The sequence below is a fragment of the Phasianus colchicus genome, chromosome 3, assembly GCF_987193195.1.
Source record: "Phasianus colchicus chromosome 3, bPhaCol1.hap1.1, whole genome shotgun sequence".
Lineage (NCBI taxonomy): Eukaryota > Metazoa > Chordata > Aves > Galliformes > Phasianidae > Phasianus > Phasianus colchicus.
Genome location: NC_143438.1, coordinates 1698891 through 1721517, shown reverse-complemented (window position 1 = coordinate 1721517; position 22627 = coordinate 1698891). Strand labels below are relative to the sequence as shown.

The following is a 22627-nucleotide window of genomic DNA, read 5'->3' as shown; positions in this document are numbered from 1 at the left end:
GCTAGAAGTGAAATATGAGACTACTGCCATATTGCACTTTTAGAGAATGTAGTTGCAGATGGGCACAAGTTATAACTTGGTGTATGTATTCAGAAACTCCACTGGTGCCACTGGAATACATGTAGCCAATATGATGTGACAATTAGAAGCTTTAAAGATACTGCATCTTCTTTGCCCTTCAAACTGCTGCAACAGTATTGACAGTGTTAACTGTGCTCTTCCCTCATTCAACATTACGCTGAAAGTCGCATAGTGAAGCTGATAAATAGTGGTGGTCAGCTGCATGATAATATTACACCAGAAAATTCACGTTTCTGAAGATAAATATGAATATTCTATGTTGAAAGGAATATATTTTTTGTTGGTGGTTTGTTTCTTCACTACAGACTTGCTCTTACTTAATAAAATATCCTATTCTGCAGAAGACAATGAATTAAGAAGAGAAGATTAACCAGAATAATCTTAATTCCTCATATTCCCAAATTTGAAAAAGTAAGCATTTAAAAAATGAAGGAATAAATCCTGGGAATAGTAGGATACAACAAATAGGATAGGATATAGCAAATAGGATAGGACATAACAAATAGGATAGGATATAACAAATAGTAGGGTATAACAAATAATACAGTTCATAGAATGGAAGTGGATGAAAACATGAAACAGAGATGCAGTTTTGTGAGGGTTAAGTTCATAAAGAAGCAGAGGAAAACAGGAATATAGTCTACTTATAAGTTACTCCATTAGGATATTGCAAGACCTTTGCCTGTTCCCCACCCCTAGTTAGCAGAGGAGCTGAAGGTGATGCATTTGCCGTGGCAATGTTTCCTAACGACAACCTTCAGCTGCATGTATTCCATTCCAAGCCATTCCATGATTCTATGCATTTATAGGACAGATACTATCAGGACAGTGGTTACTCCTTCAAATGTTAGATTTGGAACTTTCTTTCAATTTCAAATTTCAACGTACTATATTTATAAAGAGTCAGAGGAAAATAAAGTGTGAGTTTCAAGGTATTTAAAACTTCCTTTATTAAAATAAAATTATATTTACTTGCCTTAACTATTATTTTTCCTTATTTCTCTATTCTGAAAAAGCCCTGTGAATCCTACAATCAGGCTCTGGATATTAGCAGGATGAAGTTCTTTTGTTACCAAACTTCATCTTTAGTAGGATCCAACGGAAACAGTCATAGGACTCTTGAAACTCTATTTTCAACCATATAATTAACTTTTTGCAAATAAGCAAGTAATGTGAGCTGTCTTGGGTCTACATCTGTAGAAACAGAACTGAATCAATAATTCATTTTGTTTGGATTTATGAAATGGTTATCAAGCCTTTCAGTAACTACACTTAAACAAGTAGCCTAAATAAGAAAGGTTGAGCCATGACCCATCTGGGCCACCCAGCTCTTGCAGCTCTTTTATTCTCCAAGAACGTCTAGAGAAAATTTCCAATCAGAGTACTTAAATGTAACAAAGAAATCAGCACTTGGACATGGGGTGATGTTGGAGGCAGCTTGGAGGTGTGCCATGTTGTGCTGTGAATAGGTTAAAAATTCAGCTTAAAAAGAATAGTCTAGACCTGCAATCTGTGTCACAGTTGCATCTGTGTTGTTGCCTGACTGTGTTACTGGTTCAGCAATTCAAAAGCATTGAACTCCACAAGATTTTCCTTGTGGAGTTCTGTCTACTCACTCTGCAGTCAGCATATTTGAAGTTTAGCACACTCAGTGTTTCCTACTTTCTCTTTTGTTTTGTGTTTTTTCCATTCTTTCTTTTCACTTCACACTACACAGTGTGTTGTTTTCTACTGTGTTTTAGGAGTTGTCCTTTTCTTTCCCTTCCCTCTTTCAATGTAAATTTTTCACAGAAGTATTTTCCCTCTTGTACGCCTGTCGCCATGCTCATCTTATAAAACATTGACTCAATAGGGAAAGAGCCAGTTTTACTGGATTCAAACAACAATTCACCATTGTTAAGGTTATTTAGAAGACTGAATTGTGGAGGCAGTACTGCCATACTGTGGTAGTTTCTTAGGCACACAGATCTTTCCAAAGAACATCTTAAAGCAAACAGAACCTCTCTGACAATGATTCCATTATATGAGATGGTCACAACTATTACATTAAGCAAATTAATAGATTTTTATCTTGATATTTTTGCTAACAATTATCTGTGAGGAAAGTGTCGACTTTTTTTTTTTTTTTTTTTTTTCTTTCCAGCAGAGTTATTCCAGTTGCTGGATGCGTCAGCTGAAGTCCTTCATCTACCTGCTTGAATTAATGGAAGAGCAGCCTGGCTGAAGATGAAGACAGCTTTGGTCTGACTGCCCTGATCCAGAGATGAAAATGCAGATAATTTCCAGTTACTCAACAAAATCATACCACATAGTTTTTTCTATTTTCTACAGAGCTGACCTCTTTTGAGAGCACCAGAAAATACTTAACAGCTCTTTTGCTATACAACCATTTTAAAGACCTCTGATTTCCTATTTCACAGGAACGTAACGCATTAAATTTTAAAAGCAGAACAAATGGAGAAGTGTTATCTTTGAAAAGTCACATTAGCTACAAGGTCAATTGCTTTTCCACATCAAAAAATAGTGCACGGGGGTCACAGATTGCTGTCTTACACAACTTAAAAGTCTGCAATTTTCTGAATTAAGCACTTCACTTAGTTCAAACAACCACATTACCCTACAAAGCACTTAGAGGAAATAATATCAATACCCTCTCTCCCTGAAAACTGAAAAAATGTACCTTGATTGCTGCAAATGTTGGGGGAATCATTGAATCCCGAAGTGAGTAATTCTGGAAATTTATTTAAAAGGTCAGTAGTGGAGAAACTGAACAATGGAAATTAGGATGGCCTAAAAAGAAGATGAGCGCAGTTTGAGATGGATCTGCATTGCCTCTCAAGTTCATCTGGGGAGCTGGTCCGGAAGATGCTGTACTGAGGAATGGTGGTGAGTTTCATAAAGGGGAGGAAAATGTACAGAGGGTTACCTCAGTTACATGTCCAGCGAGTGTCCTGCTGCAGAAGTTACACATATCATTGCCCCAGGTCCTTATAATTTTTACTGTTCTCTGAAAATACCTAATGAATTAACGGATTATAAAATGAAACCTTACCTATGACTTTTCCTAGGAAGAGTGCCTTTGGGGAGTTGAACTGAATGTCAGATGCTGCTGGCAGGTTATAGGTTGCTGGAGGGTAGTGATCAATCTGTGAAAAGAGAAATGAAGTGATGAATATTTCAAACTGGTCCTCCTGTTCACAGTGATACCAAATGAGACCTACTTTTCAAAGCTTATGCCAACACAATATATATGATATATGCTGATATGCTCTGCTTCATTTTGATAAAGGGGAAATATTAGTTAATACTCCTGCTTCCATATCTGCCATCTGTAGGATACAGAAAGCTTGGAAAGGACAACACTGGATACGTATGCTTTCTGGTTGTTGTAGAATCATTTCAGCTTTTGCTTGCATACTTCCATATAATAATTTAAAACAACAGAAATAACATCAAAATCAACAACAAAACAGCATGGTAAGTAAATTTTAATTTGGGACCTGTGTACTGCTAAATCTACATTTACATGTTTTGCCCATATGAGAATAGCTGGGAATTTGAGACAAATGCAGGCATTGTCCATTCGCCTTCTCTCTCTGAAAATTCATAAATTAATAAGACATACATTTTTGTACTTCATGTTTATTATTTTCTTTTTGAAAATGCTGTTCAACTTAATTGTGATGATACCGAGAGAAATCTAATAAATACATTCTAAAGTAATCAACGTAGCTAAATAATTTATTCTATAGAAAACTACCTAGTATGGCACAACAATCGCTTTATCCTGTAACATTTTTTCCTATTTATTGAGTTTTTTTTATATAACAGAAAAGTGTGGATAGAGGAAAAATAACACATGGCCTATGCTAGTAATAGTACTATTAAGCTAGTTCAATACAGCCCAATAGAGTTTTTATGCTTGTAATTTATAAAGGTGTTAAGGATGAGTTTTTACTTTGTTGTTTTTGGTTTTGTTTGTTTGTTTGTTTGTTTTCTTTAACTGCTTATAGCACAAGCAGAACATCAATTTTTATTATATTTTTCTCTGGTCTTACTTAGGTGGGAAACATTCTTATTTCAGAATACAAATAATAATGACTCAGTTCTCAGAGCTCCCGTGGTACTTAACAGAAGGGTTATTAAATTGTATAGTATTGAGTTTGGAGAGTCATATTAGGGAAAGATGGATGAAAGGACTGATGCACAAAGCCTGATTCTCCAGCCTGTCAAATGCCAAGATTTTAACTGCATGTAATTTCTTTACCTGCAGTAGTACTCTTTCTCATACATTTTAATGCACAGAATTTGTCTTCTAGATTCTCCTTTCATGTGTATGACAAAATAAACTGCGTATTACCGGGTACTCTGGTACTTGTCAACATTGACAACATTTCCAAAGTCAGTCAGGAAGTGTTAAATATTTATTTTTATCATGACATGGAAACTGACTTGTGAGTTTGGTTAGATACTATTAAGTCATAATAACTATTACCAGTCTGTCAGTTCATTTCTCAATGCATTGTGGGTGTCCTCGAGTCATAGCAATGGTCCAGATTTCCATTTAAAAATATAGGAATAAGTAATAAAGCAGTCATCCCTGCCTAAGAATGCTAATTGTGTCCACAAGATTTACCTTAAAATGAAAAGTAAATTTAAGTGACAAATCTCTGTGAGCTTTTACATGAATAAGTACAGTGTTAAAGATGTGGGAATTCTGGAATTAAAATAAAATTGGTACGTTAGATATGTAAAGTTACAGCTTATTTCTTTGCTGGAAGAATACCAGGCTGCCTTCTATCCATGCAATACAAAAACAGCTTTGAGGTCTGACTTTACAATCATCTATAATTTGGGTTTGGATTACCTAATATAAAACCTAAAGCTTAGTTATTTTAGGTAATCAAACATACTGTGTTTGCTAAGAAGCTCTTCTAACGTAATGTCAAAAATTCTTCAGGAGTAAAAGAGTACTGTAACCCTTACATTGTCCTACCAGACACAATTCTCTAGCTTTTTATTTGCATTTTAAACAAGTGAAAAGATACCATTACGCTATGACTGATAGCAAAATACTGATAGCACTATAAGAGGGTTGGTCTGAATGTAATGCCTTCCATTATATTATGTTGGCCCGCAATGTGAGAGCTGGATGTTGATGGTTTGCCAGTGGAAGTTGAATCTTCTAATCAATTTTCCATTAAATTTTGTTGCCGTGTGATAGACAGCAGAAGTTGGCCAAAATGGCATCTGGCAAGAAAGTGTGTATGAAGCAATATGTGTAACTGAACTCCTCTGTGTGGAAAAAATGGCACCCAATGACATTCATGGGCTCTTGCTGAGTGTTTATGGAGATCCAACAGTGAATGTTAGCACAGTGAGTTGATGGGTGAGTTTCTGTGGTGAGTTGATGGGTGGTGCATTTCAGCAGCAGTGACAGAAAGTAGTGTGACCAGCAGGAGTAGGGAAGTAATTGTTCCCCTGTACTCAGCTCTGGTGAGGCCGCACCTTGAGTACTGTGTCCAGTTCTGGGCCCCTCACTGCAAGAAAGACGTTGAGGCCCTGGAGCGTGTTCAAAGAAGGGCAACAAAGCTGGTGAGGGGTCTGGAGCACAGGCCTTATGAGGAGCAGCTGAAGGAGCTGTGATTGTTCAGTCTGGAGAAGAGGAGGCTCAGGGGAGACCTTATTGCTCTCTATAACTACCTGAAGGGAGGTTGTAGCGAGCTGGGGGTCGGCCTCTTCTCTCATGTAACTGGTGATACGACTAGAGGGAATGGTTTCAAGCTGCGCCAGGGAAGATTCAGGCTGGATATTAGGAAATACTACTTCTCTGAAAGGGTGGTCAGGCACTGGAATGGGCTGCCCAGGGAGGTGGTGGAATCCCCTTCCCTGGAGGTGTTCAAGGAACGTTTGGATGTTGTGTTGAGGGATATGGTTTAGCGAGAACCATTGGTGATAGGTGGATGGTTGGACTGGGTGATCTTATAGGTCTTTTCCAACCATAGTGATTCTGTGATTCTGTGATTCTGTGAAACAGCGAGTCAAGTCTTCTGTTGCAGGTTTTTACAAGTGTGACATGAAGTTCATCGCTGATGAAAATGAGTAGCTAATGGTGGTGACTGTGTTGGAAAATTGCATTTTATATATAAGACTGTGCTCTGTCAAATAGTGCTATTGAGCTCTTTGTATGTTCTAGTTTCCATGGTAATAAATAAGAGGCATTAGGTTTCCATGGGAACAAATAGGAGGCATTACTTTCAGAGCTCCCTATGCTTATGGTCACCAGTTCTGTGATTTTGGAAACAGGGATGGTGTCAGAGTGTGGTGGAGGAGGAAAAAACAGGGTTCTAGGGCTGTGCTGCCCTCTCTCCTCTCTCTTCTAGAGTTTTTCCAATTTGGTGAGAAATCTCTATCCACATGAGCAAAACACCCAAGCACAGGAATATCCACATGCATGCCTATGCACTAAAGTCTTCCACTGATTTTTCTGTGGCAAAGCTTGAAGTTATAGACCACAGCAGGCATTTCAGAATGGGTTCAGTTGTTAAATGTTTTAAGGGTTTAACAACTCTGTTTGTTAAGTTTTGGGTTGTTTTGGTTATGGGTTAAAATAAATAGCCATAAATAAATACCTTAAAGTTGTTGATACTTATTTCCTATCCTTGTCATCAATAGAGGGCAAATATTTCTGATTAGCAATGGATCTAGCTTCTGCTCCATTGACAGCTCTAGCTTGTCTTATAGTAACGGGGAAGCCTGCATTTCTTTCCACGTCCAACTTTATGGGATGTAGGATGCACCCTTCTCTCCAGGGACCAGGAACGAAACAGTGCACCAGAACACAGCAGTGAGTGAATGGTGAGGTCTTAATCCTCTTGTTTTAATTGCTTGTCTTTGTTCTAAACTAACATTATTATTTTTTTAAACTTTTATTATTATTATTATTAAGAATTTTAAAGAGAATTTAAAAGAGGATTATTTGAGGTCAGTAAGTTAAAAAACCACACTGAATTCTTTCCAAAGTTGTGTTTGACTGCCATCCAGTGGGGTGCTCAATTAAGCAGCTGGAACTGAGATATTAGCAATCTTAATATGAAATACTGGGCTGTCATTTTAATATAAGACACAGAGTAAAAAAAATGAATTACTGGTGTCAAATGATATTTGAAAAAAGATATTACATTATTTAATGAGAATTAAATAGAACCTCTGCATACAGAAAGTTTAATGTCATGAATTTATATTAAAATACAGTTACTAAGTTACATGTAAGATTTTTCATTGCAGTTATTCTTCTTTAAAAAAAATATTAACTTCTTTTGATCTTAATATAAACACACAGTGTGGCTTTGAACACCACACAGATGAAAGTACATGGCAATTTCTGAGGAACCTGCAGCTTCGGCTCTCAAGTCACATTACACCAACCACACTGTCTTTATCTGAAATTGCTGGGATTTAGGCAGAACTTCAATGAAATGCTATTTCTTTTAAATTACTGTTCACTTGGATAATGCTACTAATCTTGACAGTAGTGCTTAGATTAACAGGCATATCAATCTAAGGGCAAATACACTACGTGCCATGTCTTAGAGTTCTCAGAAAAATCATATGTAATTATATAAAAATACATACAGTATGTATACAGACACATTTTATTCAGTGCAGGTGTATCTACATCTGTGTTGTTGTCAAACCATCCTGTTCGTATACACTAAGGTTTTTCTTTATGCTGAAGTCATTTTATAAGAAAGATTTTCAAAATGATATGCAACAGTAATGCTTACCCTTGCAACATCTGAAGTCAACAGATCTTTACTGTTGTGTTTACTAAGAGCAGAATAATGAAGGGGATGGTTTATCCTCATTAACAATGCATGTGGATTGCTTTGATAGCAATGTCTCCTATTTTATTATGTTGGCCAACAATGTCAGAGGTGGATGTTGGTGGTATAGCAGCAGAGGTTGAACCGTCCTGTCAATATTCCATTAAATTTTGTTGCCATGCAACAGATGATAGCAGAAGGGCAGTTGGATAAAATTGAGTCTGAAATGGACGCGTGTACAAAGAAAAGGTGTGTAATAAAATTCCTCCATGGGGAAAAAAATGGCACTCACTGGCATTCATGGGCTCTTGCTGAGTGTTTATGGAGATCCAACAGCGAATGTTAGCTCAGCGAGTTGGTGGGTGGTGCATTTCAGCCGTAGCAACAGAAACAGCGAGTCACCTCTTCTGTTGCAGGTTTTTACAAGTGTGACATGCAGGCTCTTGTTCATCGCCGATGAAAATGCACAGCTATTGGTGGTGATTATGTTGAAAAATAACGTTCTGTGCTCTATCAAATAGTGTTACTGAGCTCTCAGTATGTTCTGGTTTCCATGGAAATTAATGAGAGGCATTATTTTTGAAGCAACCTACATATTATTTATTTTTTGTATTACTGCAGTGATGTGTCAGCTGTATTAAAACCCTTGTACATTGTTGGACAATGGCCTTTTGTGCTAAATGCTGTAACTCTGCAGAACAATAAGATGGTTTCTACTCAAAAAATATTTACAAATTTAGAATAGACTAAGCATGAGAGCATAAGCTAAAAAAATACAGCATGTAGGTGCATAAGCATAGCTCCTCCTGAGCATGACAGTAGTGCAGGACAAAGCAGAAGTAGGGTGCCTTTAATACTTTGTCCTTTTTAATACAACGAGAAATGAGTAAATTTGGTTGGCAGTTATGGCAGTTCCTTAGAACGATCAAAGTCATTCTCACTGCACACTCCTTCCTTAGCGTGGCAATGGTGTTTCACTGATCTTTTTCTGCCAGAGAGGGTCCTTGACAGAGGTTATTGCAGATCAAATCAGAGCGAGAATTCTGATAAGCCAGAGGCTGTAAATAAACAGTAAAGCAGATAAAAAGAGGACCATAAACTCAGCATTTTTTACTGGCTTAGACCTTCAGCCACGCTGCTCATTTGGTACACAAGGAGACATATACCTCACTGGCACAGTGCAAGGCAAACTTAAGGTTTGCACTGAGTTTTGAGCTTCTCAGAGTTTCTGTAGAGGCATAGGTAATACTGTTTTAGATGCTACTCAGGCCACTTCAAATCTGTTTTGCCTGTTTAATGCACTGGCTTACCTATTGCAGGTTTTTAAATGTATAAGTCAACTGAAGTCTCTTGTAATTTTTTTTTTTTTTCCCCCAGGGATTTAAATAAGAAATGTGTTTAATAAGGAATACAGAAACAGGAAAAAAAAATAGATGCACTGAAGAAAATATGTATATCTGCCTAAATACTCAAGTACTTTCTGTGCAGTAAATTTCTATATTTTTCTGGTCACTGTTACTCTAGTAAATTAAGTAAAGTGTAATTTGCCTCAATGTAAAAAGCAAACAAAAACAATCAAAAAACTAAACATTAAACATTTTGATAAATTTTAAATGGAAATTGAGATGTATCAGAGGCTGAGGAAAGGGACACTATTTATTCTGGCCATTTTCATTTGAAACTCTGATGCTTCTTTCAGATCTTTTATTGCTTTTTTTTTTTTTTTTTTTAGTAGATGAGTTGTATCAAATGTTAAGGAATCAATATAATTTCACATTATTAAAATTAGATGTCTACCTAAAGATGACTTTCACAGGTCATTAATTTGCCCAACTTTGTTGCCATATAATAGAAAGAACCTATTTCATGTTGAGTTTCGATGTTTTTAGGTTTAATGTTAGAATGAAATAAATAATGATTATTTTGTTCTTGTTTCTTTAACATGAATAAAAATTGATGCCAAAACAGCAATTGTACAGGGTAAGGTGATTACACACACATTCACCATTGGAAATACATTATAGAATCACAGAGTCATTTGAGTTGAAAAGGACCCTTAAAGATCATCTAGTCCAACACTCCTGCAATGAACAGAGATATTTACAGCTAGATCAAGTTGCTCAGAATTCCATCCAGCCTGACCTTGAATGTCTCCAGGGATGGGGCATGTACCACATTTCTGAGCAACCTGTTCCAGTGTCTCACTACTCTTATTGTAGAAACTTCTTCCTTATTATGAATCTAAATCTCCCCTATTCTAATTTGAAGCCACTTTCCCTTGTCCTATCATAACAGATCCTGCTAGAGTCTGTCCACTTCTTTCTTATAGACCTCCTTCAGATACTGAAAGGCTGCCATTGGGTCTCCCAAGAGCCTTCCAGTATTCCAATCTTTGGATCATTTCTGTGGCCTTCCTCTGGACATGCCCCAGTAGGTTTCTCCTGTGCTGAGGACTCCACATCTGGTCACAGCACCCTGGGTGAGGCCTCATCAGCGCAGAGTAGAGAGGCAGGATCATCTCCCTCAACCTGCTGACCACGCTTCTTTTGATGCAGCCTAGAATACAGTTGGCTTTCTGGGCTGCAAGGGAACATTGCTGGCTCATGTCCAGTTTACCATCCACCAGTACCCTCAAGTCCCCTTTGACACAGTTGTGCTCTATCCTTCCATCCCCCAGCTTGTATTGATACTGGGTGTTGCCACAACCCAGGTGCAAGACCTTGCACTTGGCTTTCTGGAATCTCATAGTTCTCTTGCACCCAGTACTGGAGTCTATGTAGGTCTCTCTGGATGGCACTCTGTCCCTCAGTTGTGTTGAGTGCACTGTACAGCTTGGTGTCATTTGCTAAGGTGCTGAGGGTGCCACTATCCCACTAGTGATGAATACATATCCCACTATTGATGAATATATGAAAAAGCACCAATCTGAGCACTGACCCCTGAGGGACCCATTTGTCGCTGATCTCTGTCTGGACATTGAGCCATTGATGACCTATCTCTGAGTACAAACTTGCAACCAGTTCCTTGTCCATTGAGCAGTCCGCTTGTCAAATCCATACCATTAAAATTTGGAGTGAAGGATGTCGTGGGGGACCGTGTCAAAGGCCTTACTGAAGTCCAGATAGATGACATCAGTGGTTCCTTTGTCCACTGATGCAGTTATGCCACTGTGGGTAGTACACCACAAGGTAGTTCAGGCAGAACTTGTCCTAGCCACGCTAGTTATCCCATATCACATCCCTGGCTTCTGTATGTCTTAGTATAGCTTCCAAGAGGATCACTCCCTGATCTTTCCTCTCATTGAGGTGAGCTAAAAGGTTGGTAGTTCCTTGGGTCATCTTTTCTACTCTTCTTAAAAATGGGCATGATATTGCCATTGCCTTTCTTTCCAGTCACCAGGTACTTCACCTGACTGCCATGAGCTCTAAAATGTCATTGAGAGTGTCTTGGTGCATTAGCCAATTCCCTCAGAACTCTAGGATACATCTCATCAGGACCCATACACTTAGGGATGTTCAGGTTTCTCAGATGGTCACGAGTCTGATCTATGCTTACAGATGGAGGGATATTGCTCCCTCAGTTCCCACCTTCTGAACCATTCACTGGGAGACTGTTTGAAGAACAGTCGTTAGTGAAGACTGAGACAAGAAATTGTTGAGTACCTCAGCCTTCTCCTTGTCTGTTTTTACTATCTTGCCTGTGTTGATGTGGAAATTTTCTGGCTGATGTATACCTGTGAAAGCCTTTATTTTCCCCTTGCTAAATCCAGTTCCAGTTGGGCCTTGTCCTTTCACAGTATCCTGATCTACATCCCTAGAAGCATTCTTATGATCTTCCCAGGCTATTTATCCCTACTTTCACTACCTGTACATTTTCTTCTTGCTCTTCGCTTGTACAGAAATTCTCGATTCAAACTTGCCAGTCTCTTGCCTTCCTTCCTGGTGGGGCTCTTTATCACTTGGCTCAGAAAAATCAGTGTTTCTTTTCTTTTTATTTGGAAAGGTCATTTAGGATTGAAGGAATTATCTACTTGATCAATATTAGCTCTGATTTATTTTCAAAATCTCTCATATCAATACTTTTTTTATATTACATGGTCATATTTTTTCAGCTATGAGCTAAGAAAATTTTCTTATGACTTCTGATTGAGTACAAGAGCTTAGTTGCTATGGCTAAACTGACTGCTAATGCATTAAACAAGCAGATGTATTTCATAGCTCTGCTTTAGAAAATGGTGTGAGTTTGCCTTTCTGTTGCACTACTTTTGAATAATATATTGCAGCATAGCAATACTTTATAGAAATAAAGTATCTCTAGGGATTTTAAATAATTCATGTTAGAAGGAAAGACTCTGCTATTAATGGAACAAATGATTTTTCTTTTTCTGTATACACTGCTTCTTTTTCCGATAATTAGAAAAAAAGATTACAGTCTGATATTAGTTATGGTTTACATGTTTCCTGTGGTTTAAGTCCTGGGTATTTGAAACATGTTCAGTTCTGCTGCTACTCAATTTGTGCATACTGACAGGCTGGTTTATTTCAAATTATGCTCCTTCTCACTTGAGCTTGTTAAATAATAGGTAAATCAGTCATTAAATGAATCATTCCATTGCCCCAAAGTATGTTGTAGACATACATTTGCCTAGAAAATGAAGGAAATTGATAAATAAAGATGTTTTGATAACTACCATTACCACATCTAGTCCTAGGGCAAACATTTTCAAAATGAGACAGAATGGGACAATTTTCAGAGAAGAGTTAAAAATTAATTTTATAGCTCAAAAATATTAGACTTCTTATGATAAGAAAAAATAGTTCAATTTATTTAGCTTCTTACAGACAAGATGAAAAGATCTTTTAACTAGCATCCCTAAGAATATGTGAATCGGAATGACATCTGACACCAAGCAACTCTATCATCTATCAGGCATAGATATAAAGATCTCAAAGTTAAATGCTGATGTCTGCTGAATTAAAATATAAATTAGTTGCAAATACTTTACAGGATTTACTCTTAGCCAGTGGATGATATGGCCAAAGGATATGGTAAATCTTCTATTGTCTAAAATCTTTGAAGTATTTTTCTAGAAAATGTGTTACACTACTATCATTACTTTTTGTGTTAGCTACAGAATATCATTTGTTGAAATTTTATGGCTTGTGTTAAAGCAAGATATCAAACAGAGTCACATTTTTTTCAAGCTTCAAAACACATGAAACAAGATTGTTAGCTATGATTCTACACTACAGTAGTGATAATAGGTGAAATCACAACTTCATCCAAGTCTGTGAGAACTTTCTGCTCACTTTAATGAGATCAAAACTTAATTTTTAATTACATGGATATATTCATTGCATTTAAGCTCAATGCAATGCAGACTGCCTCCTTCTACTTTACCTATTTTTGTTATTGCTATTATGCTTACCATTTATTTTATACTTCAGGTTAGTTTTGAATTAACTATATTTAATTTATTTTTAAGCATTTTCGTGTTTGTAATGTTATCTCTACTTCTATAGTGCAAAATAGAAGAGGTCAAAATGGAAATAAGAGTGCAGACTTGCAAAAATTCTGCTGCTTCTGGGTTTCGGCTGGGTCATGGGCAAATCTTTCAGTAATCATTTTTCATGGAATCCAGATATTTCTACTGCCTCTGGTGAAACTGGGAAAATGGAGATCTGTACAAATATATTTTCAAGGCTATTCTGAATGCCATGAGTAGCTGAGACCAGAATACCTTTTTGGGATTATTCTGAATCTTATGAACACTGGAGATTAGGCCAGGATTTCCATGAAGCCTCTGGATTATGTTCACTTTGCATGGTCAATAACTAGTATTAGAATCATAGAATCACCAAGGTTGGAAAAAACCTCCAAGATCATCTAGCCTAAATGTCCTCCTACCACGTACATTTCCCCACTAAATCATGTTGTATTTTGATCATCTTCTATTGTTGTGTAAACTCTCTCTATTACAGTTCTCCAGATTGTTCCAGCATGAAAGTGGGAACTGTCAGGTGTCCTTGGATAAGGTCTTCTGAGCATATATGTGCAGGCTGCTGCTAGCAGATCTGAAAGTAGATGACTGGGCTTGGGAAAGTTGATCTTGTGAAAATTGCTCATATCTAATATTTTTCTGGAACAAAGAGGACATTAGGAAATAAGACTTGTAACAAGAAATGGCTTAAAGAATACATGAAGAATTGGAGATCTGTTTAAAATGTGTAACAGTATTTTAGTCTGGAAATAGAAGGCTCAATCTGATTGTGTTAAGCATCAACTTTACTCCATTAAAAAGTAAAGCACATCATACTTTTTTTTTGTTTGTTTGTTTGTTTGTTGTATAACATACTGATATGGTTTTTGTTCAAGGGAACAATAAGTAGGCTTTGAAACCTACTGAAGTCAATGGAAGTTCATTTGTAGGCAGTGAGCTTTGGATCAGAACTTATTGTCTGAGACTGGTAAGGAATGCATTTTCTCAAATTAACGTGAGACAATCAGCAACACTTTGTGGACTGTTTTACATTCATAAGTATTTCTTTGGACAGAACCAAAAGCTGTTTGCTCTTGAATGGGAAGACTCAGAAATGTTTTTCTGGCTGAAGACTTGGTCTGGGAGCAAATATTTTCAGCTTGATACAGCAAAGCTGGGAGGTGATATCACTGTATCCTGTGAAGGCAAGGTACAAGCTGGTGTCTCCCTACTTCCTCGTCTCTGCTGATTTAAATTTGTAAGGCATGGAAGATAGAAACAGAAGAGCTCCTGCTCAGATCCCTGAAGCCAGAAACTCTGACTGCAAGGAGCAGTCTTGACCGCTCTGGACTGTCAGTAAGAGAATGTGTACATTTGTCATTGTCATCATCTGACCATCACACCTTTGGATGACCTATCACTACCAAAGTACCCTCTGACAGTAAGATATCACTGGACTGAGGACAGGTGAAACACTTCACTGTGTTGTGTTTGTATATTTGTCTATTTGTCTGTCTCTTTTTCCCCATTATCTATCTTTTTTCTTCTTTTATTCATTCACTTTTTGTAGTATCCATTGCTTAGGTATTGTTTTTGAACTTTTAGCATATATATAACTCTTGTGCCAAAATACTCTTACCTGTAATGCTTATTAATAGTTAACAGCAAATTAGCCAATTCTACCTTCAAGTAGAGTACTAGTTGTTGTTAGAAAGCTCTCAATAAATTGATTTATGTTATTCCTCTGAGTCTTGGATGATTCCATTGCAGTAGCGACCCCTGATGACTAGGGGTGGCACGACTCAGGAGATCTCTGCTGAGCCATGAAGTCTTCTAATGAAGACAAACAAAATAAGGCTTGCCTTCCAAAAACTAAAGCTCAGCTCTTGAAATGTCATTTACTGGGATAATGCATTCTACATCTGTCAGTCTGGGCGTTTTCTTGTTCATAGGTAAATTAATGAGGTTTTATGATTACAAGTATTTGGTATTATAGTTGAGGTTAGAGAGAGGAATTATTAGCCAATCTCAGTTTTGTGCCCTTCATTTCAAAAACAGAGAATATGAAGATATTTGCCTTGGAATTTATGTCATTTTTCTTTACTGATACCTAAATCAACCACATGTATTTAATCTTATCCTTGAGAAACCACTGGCATCACAAATAAGAGCTTGTTATTTAATGTATAACTAAGTATTGATTTGTCTGCAGTCATTGAATTAGAAAATTGGAATGGAAAACCCATTTGAGAGGTGTTTGCTGCCACCTTTCATCTTGACTGTCTTGGCGTATTAGGAATAGGGATATAAATCTAATGAAAATAATTCACAATACAAATATTTGTTCTTGTGCTTATGTTACGGATATACGATATTGTGAATGCATTTATTTTGAAGCTCAACTTAATATAGGTTGGCTTAGCAATAGGGATCAGTGTATTGCTTAAGGAGCAATACATTAATTTAGTAGAAGGAATCAGTGTATGCTAGTTCTAAAACTTTCCAGTTTAGCTTTACTTGTTATGTGAACGGACTTGTTTTTCTCAATTATCCTGCTTCACAGAAGCACTGAACTTGCAATCAGACTTTTATCCTTGCATCCACCAGGTGCAAGGACTTTTTCTTGAGTTCCACATAAACTGTTTTGAGTTATAGTGCACCAAGAAAGAAAGTTGCATAACAAGAAATGGAAATTTGACTAATTGTTAAAAAACAGCTAAAGGTTGGACAGAAGTCACTGTGATGAAGCTGATGGAGAAATAAAAAGGAGGAAGTGGGTGGTTGTATAACCACCTTAGATGCAACCTCACATGCTCAGAGGGGCATTAGCAAATGTTCATGAGTTCTTTGAAAAAAAAAGAATATGTATATCGATGTATTGAGTATGTATGACTTAACTGTTTAAATGTAGAACCTGAACTGTAGGAGCACACACGCGCTTGATTTATTGAGTCGCTTGGTATGTATAGTGAGAAATAAAGGAATGCCACATTCTAACATCAGTTTGGAGTTAGTTTTCTTCCCAGATTTCAGATGGCAAACTCAAAGTTCAACTGACCAGAGAGTAACTCTGACTTTAAATAATAATCATCATCATAAAATCTCCTAGCTTCCAGCACTGGATGAAGTCTTGTATGTTGAATAATAAGTTTTTTTACAATGAGAATCATGAAAAAAGTCTGGTTCACATAGTTCATTATGGTAGCAATTTATTGCCTCACTGCAGATTTTTTAAATCTCTCTGTCACTACGAGGATATTATAGCAAGTTAGAAAGACATATTTTAAGCATGAGCTTGCTATTGCGACTGCAGAAATACTGAGTGCTCTTGGTTTCAAGATTTGATGAGAAATAAATCATTCTTATGACATTTTTACACAATGTGGAAGTGTGAGTAACAGCACCAGCAAGCAAACTGTCTTCTTTAAAAGTAAGCAAATCAACTGCTCTTCAGTTTGGAGAAGAATTTAGCAGGAAATAGAAGTCTACTTAAATGTTCATTGCTTAGATCTGCAAGAGAAAAGCCATACTTCATGATCTGTCCTCCTGATAGCTGAGAAAAATTATATTGCTATTATATATATTTTATATTTGAAAGTGGTACTCATTTTCAAGTGAACAGTCTACTTAACAGATCCATCTTTGTTCCCGTCTCAATTATGTAACCAAGTAAGTAACAAAATCAACCTCTTATGGAAAAAAACCAGAACTGGATAGAAAGCTTTTTCAGGATATAACAAGGGTGTTATTTCTGGATTTTTTTTTATATGGGTTCCCTACTTTCCCTATTCTTGTATATGCATCAAATGGAGTCTAGTTTAATAAGATTGAAATGGATCTTCTTCCCAATCATATAAAACAGCTGTGTTCTAAGCAGACTGATTGAGAGATGTTTACCTCAGCGAAGAAACACTAAATAAAACATTTTTTGCTCATGAAAGCCCTAGGTGACAACTGCCTCATCATAAACTGAGACGAAAAATCTTTAGAATTTAAATGTAGGTGGGATGATGCAAGACAGGTATACTTAACTGAATATGTGTTTTCTGACTGATTTCATCTGATTTCTTCAGCAAATCATAAAATCATTAAAGTTGAAAAAGACCCCTAAGATCATCTGGTCCAACCATCAGCCATCAATAATTTATTTAGTCTTGCAACTGTCTAAATCAGCCACATATGACTCCATAGTATAAATGCCACATATCTCCCAAATTTAAGCCTTTAATAACAGAAGGCAGCCTTATTGCTCTTTATCTTCCATTTAGCAGTGAGAGAGAGAGAGAGAGAGAAGAAAATTGAAATGCTTCAGCATGCGAGGAAGATGCATATATCAAAGTACAGCCCCTGGCCTCCTAAAATCTGAAAAGCTGTTATAAATATCACCAATATATTTTTCAGTATATATGTTATTTTATTAGTGTTAATTTTAGTTGACAGCCTCAGCCAAATGACATTGTAATCCATTGAAAAGGTTTCATTTTAATGCCTGGAAAAAACAGCTTTCAGGGATCTATTTTAATCTGTAGGTAGATTATACTGCGATAGCTACACTTCTGGCTTGGTTCCCAAGGAGACTTCCTCTATTTATATTTCATTTATTACTGGTTTTTTATTTCATTCTTATGAACTATCAAATCCATATTAATCCATCCAAACTATCTGACTCTCCTGCCAATAAAACTGTTCTCATACCCTGCTGCAGTCTCCATGTTTGTAGATGGGACAGCCAGGGAATGAAAACAGAGTTCTGTAATGACTACACAGAAAAGGCTGACTAGAAATATTGATTTCTTCTTGCAAAGCTCTCCTCAGTTATTTAAATTCTATGATATTATCTCTAAGATTTGTGAACTAAGATACAAAGAGAAAAAGTTCCTGTCAGTGTGGTACTGAAAACTAAGTAGGCCAGAAGTACAGGTGCCATCAATAATACTCTCCTGTCTTAGACTCCTGCCACATAAACACTGAATAATCTGCTCATCTTTCCTTGTGTGAACAGCTCTTCTATTTCACTGAACAGCAGGGTAAATTTAAATTTTAAGACATTCTTATTTGCAGACGCAGGTCTTAAGGCATGATATTTATTTGTATGTCAGCATCTACTGCCATTTAAAATGCTGTAGGTTATCCCTCGTGGTTTTCAGCTACTGTTCCAGAATAGTGCAGGTTTATCCTAAGCCTCAGGCTATTTCCCACTCAGATGTTTCTGATGTCCTTGAGCATCTACAATGACATATGTTTTATCCCAGCTGTCATCACGCTAGAGCAAGGATTTGAACAAATATGACTCAATGCAATAGAGAGAATAGCTTTTGTTAAGTCCTAGGACTGAGATTTCCAAGCAGAATACCATCTACTGTATTTTTATTTCCCACATTGCACTGATATCCTCAGGGGAAAGGACGTCATCAAATTACAAAATGTTACAAGCTACAAGCAATAAACTAGATGGAACCAAAACACATTTATTGTCTGCTTACCTGTAGTATGATGTCCCGTTCATTCCGTGTGATGTTAACAGTATGGGGCTGTCCATTTGCCATGTTTCTGTGGTCAACATCAATGTTATATGGCTCCTTGGTACCTCCTAGGCTGTACCGAATTTGCAGATTCCCTAATGAAAGGAATGTGAAAAGTACCTTCAGATACGTCAATATTTATTCACCAGTTATTTTCCCCTCTTTATTTCCTCATACCACTGTTACTTAACATTTAAATTGCTCATGGCTGCTATCTGCTGCAGGAGAATTTTAAAAAGGGCTAGTATTTTAGATTGTTCAGCTATTGGACTGAAAACAACTTTCAGTTTACAACTCAGAAGCATGACAATGATCAGCATCTCAAAACCAGTGTTTGTACATTCTCTGGATTGCAAACTAAACAAATCAGAGCTATGCCTTGAACAACTCAGATAATTATTTCAAATTTGAGCACATCAAGTAGCATGCTGTTGTTGAGATTATAATCCCTGCTGTACTAAAATTATTTGAAGTTATATAAAGTATGAGTTTTTTTTTAAAGAATAAAATGATATGCCTTGAATAAAGTGAAATTGCAACAAATTTACGCTGGCTTTCAATCAACACAGAGGATTTGATTTCCTTGCTCTCATCTTTTACTTTGGTTGACATATGACCATCTGGATTTTATGGAAATTTAATAGTATGTGGTAGAATGAAAACTTCAGGTTATACTGTTAGAAAAGAGTAATCAAAAGTTCTAAACTGATATGCTGCCAGTGTTATTTTCCAAATAACTGTCTACTCTTCATAGCAGATTTTAACATTCCTTTAAAAGGAAGGATTTTTGAAAATGGAAAAGTAGGCCTCATTATTGATAAAAACCTGAAATGTTCTGGGCCTGGAAAGTATCTCAAGGCCTTTAAAACTACATAATTTTGGGGGGTCACAAAGGCACCATTTGGAATTGAGATATATTATCTTTTTATATTCCACCAGTAAATGGTCTATCTCCAATATCCAATAATCACCAAATTTTTTATAACGTATTTTATGCTACATCCACATTTAGTCACCTCATTCATAGTTGGATTTTCAGAAAAATAGTGCATTACACTGATACATGTGGTAATGATATTATTAAGCTTGCTAGTGTTTGCTGATGGATATCCCTGCCCTGCAGTTCATTTAGGTAGCAGAAAGAGCTGTGTCTCTGAACCAAGGAGATAAGGAAGCTCTGCTGAATCTTTTTACCAAGGAAATAGGAGATAGATCCTGCTTGGAACTGGTCACCAAATATGTAACATACTTCTGGGAAACTTGCATATGTAATATAACTCTGAGTAACTTCTGCATATGTAATATGACTCCTGGAAAACTTCTGCATGTGTAACACAAGTTATGCATATATGCTGAAGATCATTTATATAAAGTATGCATGATGGAAGGATTACCCCCATGAATCCAACACTGCTATTAAATGTCTAACCCTCCAACTTGAGTCTTAGAGTTTCCTGATTAACTGTCGTATGGTAATAACACTTACTATTGACTACAGGGGATGTTGCCATTGATTATGAATCATTTATTTCAGTGCCTACATGTTGTTGCCTACTTATCACCTTCATAATGCTATTTTATGGCATGGATCTAGCTGTTACAAGAATTTTTTTTAGAAATGATTTATTGTTTTTGTTTGTTTGCTTTGAGAAGAAGTGTTGGAAGCTTCGGCTAATGAAACACCTCAAAAATGAAGAGTTACATCAGACAAAATCTAGTAAAGCAGAATCAGTATTCAGGTCTTGTGTATTTTACTTTTAAATGACAAGGGTGAAGATAATTTCTCATTAGTTCAGAGTTCAACTGGATGTCAAACTGATGTTATTATCAATTGTTCCTTCAGTGGAAAGAATCCAAAGCAGTTGCTTACCGGATGGCTTGACAAGCACTGCCATGAAGTCCTGGGTATAGGAACTGATATACAAAAGGACACAAGGGGACTTGGTGGTACTGAAGCTGAAGCTGAGTTCTTCTTTATTCAAGTTATGGTTGGTCGCTGTAATCTCAGGATCTGTAGAACTCAACAGTGTTCGGCTAACTAAATCCTTCATGCTAGTCCCTGGGGAATGGAAGTTGTAACGAAGCCACATTCCTTCTTCAAAAAATGCTCCAACATCTTGAAAATAAGAATAAAAGAAAAAAAAAAAAAGAAAAAAAAGAAGACAACAACAAAAAAAGAGTCAACAACAAAGGGAAAGTCAAATTGAATGCGCTGACACTTCTTGTTTGAAACATATTACTGTTGACCTGAGCAGTACTAATATGCACATGTTACTACTGCTGCATTATTTAAAATCTTTCCTAGTATTTAAGTTAAAAGCCTCACTGTTTTCCAATGATAACGAAAAGGATAATGGAGATTATACTTTGCTATGAATCCTGGATGCCTGGATTCACACAGTTAAGGAAAGATTTCTTTCAGGTCACAAAGAATATATATACCTACATTCCATACTAATACCACAGATCAGCAGAACCACACTTCAGATTTAATCTCAGAGAGGTCTTGCAGTAGATAATGTTCCACAGAAGGAGATACAAGGAGGAGAGATTTAGGAGGCACCATTAGCAAACACTGTCAATGAAAAGGAAATGCAGAAGTTCTGACCAGCAAATTCCAGTAGATTTGGAATAACCTCGCAAAGGAATGAAGATGATTTTTGAACATGAAATATTTGAAATATCATTGGACAAAGCAGTATAATATAATCTTCTTCAACCACTGTCCTTCATGAGAGTTGCCTAATAGGGATGACTTATGGGAAAAAAATTAACTGGGGGGCTTGACTTATGGTGGGAAACAAGTCACCTGACATATAGCTCTCAAGAGGTGCTGCTCCACAAAGTTTTCAAAGCAATCTGAGACAAAATCTCATTTTAAAATACTCTGGAAAGAAAATAAAACTACTTTTACCAGAGTTAATACTTTAACTAGAAAAAACATTGCTACTATTTTGCATTATGATAAATTCTGCCTATCTTTTAACATTGAAAACGTAATTCAAGGTTGTCATTCTCATAGTGAAGGCTAATTTTGACAGGCCCCTATGGGAATCACTGCACAATTGCCTATAATTTATAGAGTATAGTCTTCTTGGTCTATTGAGAATCACTGGACTAGTTTTCTATGACAATCATTCATTCGCTGATATTGTAATACTGGATAGGCTTTTCTATCTGGAACAATATAATTAAAGGAAAATACAAACTATGTGTGATCTTACTTAAGGAGACACCTTTGTGAACATTTATAAGGGATTAAAAAAAGATGAATAAATACTATGAATATAGCAAATAAGTACTGTATTTGAAGAATAGTTGGAAGCAATGCTCAAAAACATCACCACTCATTAAAAAAAAATCCTTCATCACTTAATATCTTTTGATATATAAAGAAGTTGCCATAGATTGGTACCTTTTTCCCATCTAACTTCTGGGAAACTAATACGCTATCTTTATTTAAAAGGAAATATTCTTTTATCCTCTTTTAGTACTTGGAGCCATCATATCTTTCACAAAATTCAAAGCAGAAGTGTTATCACAAAATGTATGAAGCAAGATGTACATTTTACAAGCTATGTTGTGATATAGGTTGACTCAGGAATAAGTCTGCTGTCTTTATTCCAAGTATCTGAGCACAGAACAGATAAGAAGATGGGTGAAATTACTGTAGATTTTGTTGATGATTCTTTCCAGAACTTTGCTAAATCTGGTTCTGG

The 22627-nt window shown here is 36.5% G+C and overlaps 1 protein-coding gene across 2 annotated transcripts in view; it reads right to left on the bottom strand.

Annotated features, from left to right (window-relative positions):
- CNTNAP2 (contactin associated protein 2) overlaps positions 1 to 22627 on the bottom strand; it is a 758846-nt gene that overhangs the window by 55209 nt on the left and 681010 nt on the right. For both annotated transcript variants that reach the window (XM_090136789.1, XM_090136788.1), the window contains 3 exons: positions 20779 to 21024; positions 18870 to 19003; positions 3134 to 3227 (listed from right to left, as the gene is read on the bottom strand). In XM_090136789.1, the coding sequence (XP_089992915.1) occupies positions 3134 to 3227; positions 18870 to 19003; positions 20779 to 21024 (474 nt within the window). The remainder of the gene's footprint in view (positions 1 to 3133; positions 3228 to 18869; positions 19004 to 20778; positions 21025 to 22627) is intronic.